We start from the raw sequence: 5,206 nt of genomic DNA, 5'->3' as shown, positions 1-5,206 counted from the left end.
AAGCGGATTTGAACCCGCGACCCTCAGATTGTGAGTCGAGCGCCTTATCCACCTGGCCATGCCGGGCCCAATTTATAAGGAAGGAATGGATGTTAACAAAGAAGCGTTTTAACCCGCAGTAATGATGTATCCTTGACTTTCAGAATTCTATAAACGAGTGTGTTTTGAGCCTAGAATATGTGGCTTGTATACTGAGTTTAAAAGTAGACTTAACTGCATAGTTGCCATTGTCCATAACAAAGGCTCTTTTAAATGGTTTAATATTTTTAGGGCAAGAGTAATAAATTAGAAAATATCTTCTATGGTTGGGAGTTGAGAGAGAGAATTTGAAGGCAGTGTAAATGAACCAGCAGGATCCACAGTAAAGAGATAATCAGGTTTTGGAGGTAGTTCTCCTCGACAGTTATAGGAATACGTTGGATAGTCTAGCTGACATGTATTGCAAATTGGGAAATGAGCCAAATTTTGTACACTGTCTAATGTGATGAGAATCCCTACAATGTGGACAGACTGGTTTATTAGGACACTCTGCTATTAGGTGAATGTTGAAGCACAGAAGCTTTTTGCAGTGTAAAGGCTGTAGTGGAGGTGTCCTAGACGCTAGCTTCCATTCAATACCGTTGTTTAAAAATGAAAGCACCACATTAAAGAAGGTGGTCAATTACATCATTGACTTCTGCTAAATGTTAGTCTTTAAACATTGTTAATACTTGCTGTTCCCCTTATCAACATCTTCTCTTTAAGTAGCTCTGAAATAATGTTTTTTTTTAATAAAAATCGCTTAATTAACACTTGAAAACGGTAAAGTTCGATGAGGTGGAGGTTGTTGTTTAAGAGAAGGGAATTCGAGCTTCTCGATTGTAGCATTAGGGCCTAAACTTATGATCCACATTTTAGTGCAAAGGATGTCAAATACCTGAAAATTATAGGTCTTAAAGAGCATTCCATTACGAGTCGGTAAAGTTGGTGAATGTTTGCTCAAAGAAAATACTTATAGATCTCCAAAAATACCATACGATTCATGTAGAATTTAGAGTTCATTTAAGATAAGAAAAAACAACCAAGTTTTATACAGAACTAATATTCATAGTAGCCGACGTCAAAGGCAAACTGGCTGGATGAGGCATAGACTATGATGGGGCTGAAGTTGAACAGAAAGAATAATGGCAAGCGATGCTCGAGATGTAACTTTGGAATAGGAATGCATGGTATCAGCTTCAGTAGAAACAGTAGCAGTTAGTGTTAGATGATCTAGTTAAATGTAGCAATCGATAGAGTAAGAGCATTTGATGACATGGATTCCTTGGAGTCATTGCTTAGTCACGAGGTGGGCTTAGAAGAGTATCTAGTAGGAGACAACCCTCGTTACTCAGCTATAACATGGCGATTCACCACAGCAGACAAAGCAGAATACATCCAATATAAATGTAGATATGAACACAGAACATCTAATAGTCCAGACGAAGCAATAAACTGTAAAAACTATTTTGTATCAATAATAAACCAAATATTTAACTCACCAACAATATAACTTCACCCAGTAGTCATAAATGCCACTAAGATTCCAACAATTGGACGAAAACGCACCGCCATACAAAAGCTTTTATGAAACGCTATCCATATATGCTGTATATTAGTTTAAAAAGTTATGGTTTAAATTTCGAAAATCGGGTTAATATTGAAACACTAATACAACTAAAAATTGTTATAAAACATGTTAATTACAGGTGGTTTGGTTTGTTTTTTCACATTTCTCTTAATTTGTTTATTGCGGCTCGAAGTCAGAGGTGTGAAAAAAGGCATTTCAGATCCATCTTTATGTATGCATTGTGTATCAGTATTGATTTTAATTTGTTTTTGTATATCTTGATGTGCATGCGATAAGTATATTTGGTATCGAGTTAAGTCGCTTTGTTTATATGGTTTTCAATTATTTAATCTTAAACTGTTGTTGGATTCTTATTTGTTTACCTAAGCTCAATTCTGCATGGTTACACTACACATGTATTACAAGTTAACTTCCATTAAGGCTTCCTGTTAACTCACCTCAGTAGTAATCAAAGAGATGATAAGGGAGAGTTGTGGGATATAGTGCTATAAACTACATTGTCCTGTATTTTCTAGTTTTCACTTGATTCAAATAATTCACTGTTACTCACTTACAAACATGACTTCAAGGATGTCATGTCCCTAAGTGTTAGCAATCTAGGTTGTCCCTATCTTCTCATAGGTCTATTAAGCAGTGGTGATCAACAAGTTGACTTTATGAAGTTGTTAACCCCGTAGTCATATGGAAATGTAGAGCTGTCAATTCAACATTTATAACTGATTTAACTGGCTAAGGTACATTATTTAGTTGGAGGTTTTCTGTTCAATTATCTCAAAGTGCTGAATAAATCTAGCTATATAGTTTATGAAGGATCAGACTAACCTTGTTTGTCCTATGTTTCAATTGTGATTATGTTTTTGTTTAAGTAGATTTTCATTTACTTTGAGTTACTGTTTTATTTTGTAATTTTTAGACAAATAAAGAAATAAGTTGAAAATTTAAGAGGAACGTAGAAAACATCTTCAACAATTTACATTTTTTTTATCAAAAAGCTATTCCTATTGGTTAAAACACTTCACCAGCTTTCGATGTTTAAATCGTAATTTTGAAACTTTTTTTACTTGTGACATCATGTGTTTTTCTATTGAATTTAAAAATTTTCTAACTCACTGACAAAATCCTTCTTCTGTTCAATTAATGAAAATTTTGCCTTGAATTTATTTATTTGCTACAATAATTTGTTTGTATTCCCTATTAATTTGCAAACTATCCATGTTAGGAAAGCATCACTGCACTTAGATTACTCAAAAATATCTAACGGATTATGTGATCAGTGTATTTTGCATATGGGAATAAATTGAGTATTTTACAAATACCTCTGAGAAAAGATAATAAAATGGCCAGTCAGTGTAGTTGCTCTGATATATTGTATATATGAAATCATACTTTATTGTGGACGAAGCAGTATACTAATGTTATACATGCAGGGTGTATTTAGTGCTATAACTAAAGCATTTTATGGTATGCAAATATGGTTTATCTATTTTTCCCCTTTGTTCATTCAAAATAAATTTCATTTATCAAACTGTTTTCACCTGTTGATATAAAAGAGTATCCTTCATTGAATCCAGAGGGTGCTTATTGTGCAATTGTTTGTTTGTTGAGTTTTTTTTTAATTTCGCGCAAACCTACACGAGGGCTATCTGCGCTAGCCGTCCCTAATTTAGCAGTTTAAGACTAGAGGGAAGGCAGCTAGTCATCACCACCCACCGCCAACTCTTGGGCTACTCTTTTACCAACGAATAGTGGGATTGGCCGTCACATTATAACGCCCCCACGGCTGAAAGGGCGAGCATGTTTGGTGGCGACGGGGAGTCGACCTCGCTAACCACTTGGCCATGCCGGGCCCCTTATTGTGCAAATCACCTGTCAACAGAATGTAACCTAGTAGCAGGACCACAAGTTGAAGAAGACTAACGGATTGATGGTAGCATTGTACTGAGACTTCGTGAAAGCTTGCTCATTCCAACCTAAAGTTTTGTATCACTCGATGTTTCTTATACTTTTAATAATTACTTAAACTATGACTTTTACCTCAATTTTGTAAGAAAAAATAGCATATATGGATTGATACATAATTAGATAGAATCCATGTCACTAATTGATATGTGTTATATGATAACCAAAATCAGGAAAATTAATTTCAAATAGTAATATCAGTATACACGCAGCAAAGTATTTAACATTTCAATTATTACAAGTTCTGTAGTTTCAATATTCAACAGGTTTTTTGTTATAGGAAATTAATTAGAAATATTCGTTTCGAATGTTTAAATTATCGGTTGCTATAATAATAATAATAATAAACTCACCTCTTTCCCAAATTATATACTTAATAGGATAACCTGCTACTGGGCACTGTAATATTAATGTTTCTCCTTCGATTACTGAAACATTCTTCATTGGACGCACATATGGTGGTCCATAGACATTTATACGAGCCACGTGACTTACTGAGCCAACGCCATTGTTGGCGACGCACTCATAGAAACCCCCATCTCTAGTTCGAATCCTGGTGATATTCAAGAATGATTTAAGTCTACCATCTACCGTTTCTTCTTTTCCTATACGAAACTGAGGAACATCAGAGAGTGGAATTTTATCTATTAGCCACGTAATTTGTGGTAATGGATGTCCAGAAAATATACACTGAAGTGAGAGTGAGGTTCCTGCTTTTAGTGTTCTTTCTGGGAAACCCTGGTGCAACTCAGGAGGTACATCTACAAAGTTAATAAAAGTCATATTAGTTGAATTTAATTGAACGTTACCCTCAAAATATACTCATTTCTGAAAAGGTTCTATTAACTCCTATATCTTAAATAGTCACCAGAACTTGTTATAATTCTTGTCTCAGACATTACATTCGAAGACATAAAAACAGATCAAAACTTTGAACAAAAACTACCAAAAGTAGCAGAAGTTCAAATAATTTGTTTGCTCCATTTCTTTAATCTTTTCATACGACAAGTATTTAAATAATATATTTCTACTACCATAAGAATATTTTATGCCATTCACTGAACAATCTTATTTGCCAATATGAAAGTTATTATGAAATTACAAGTAATTTTCATTGGATTTGGTGAACTATCTACAAAGCATAAAGTCAATAAATATTATATATATATATATGACAAGTAACGTACTTCGTTTTCCATAAACGTTTACATTTTCACAGTTTATGATATTAATAATCTAATCAAAAACACCTTAGCTGTAAAAAAAGGTGTCCAAAAAATGATTGAGCGTGCAATTTAAAGGAATGAAGTCAAAATTATCGGCCAAACTGGTAGCTACACTTATACAGCAAATATTCATTCATTAGTTAGCTAGGCCGCGTACTTTGTTTTATTCACCATCATGCCCCAAGATGATCTTAAAATATACCATAATTTGGATTACGACACTCTGAGCTACAGAAAGTGGAAAATCGCTAAACTATCACTCCTGTTAATAACATACATTGTGTCCTGCAGGTTGTTTAGGCCGCACGACACACTACCGTGTGTCTTGATAAGTATAATTGTTTGTTTGTTTTTGATTGAATAGAGTTGTTTAAACATTTGTTAAAAACAAGTAAAAGCTTGGAATGGTTTA

The 5,206-nt window shown here is 34.0% G+C and overlaps 1 protein-coding gene across 1 annotated transcript in view; it reads right to left on the bottom strand.

The window, feature by feature from the left end:
* LOC111085734 (Down syndrome cell adhesion molecule-like protein 1 homolog) overlaps window positions 1–5,206 on the bottom strand; it is a 148,184-nt gene that overhangs the window by 63,173 nt on the left and 79,805 nt on the right. Inside the window, exon 5 of the mRNA XM_022385712.1 lies at window positions 3,922–4,329. Within this exon, the coding sequence (XP_022241420.1) occupies window positions 3,922–4,329 (408 nt within the window). The remainder of the gene's footprint in view (window positions 1–3,921; window positions 4,330–5,206) is intronic.

Source organism: Limulus polyphemus, unplaced genomic scaffold, assembly GCF_000517525.1.
Source record: "Limulus polyphemus unplaced genomic scaffold, Limulus_polyphemus-2.1.2 Scaffold582, whole genome shotgun sequence".
Lineage (NCBI taxonomy): Eukaryota > Metazoa > Arthropoda > Merostomata > Xiphosura > Limulidae > Limulus > Limulus polyphemus.
Note: the sequence above shows the minus strand (reverse complement) of the source record. Positions and strands in the feature narration are given on the sequence as shown.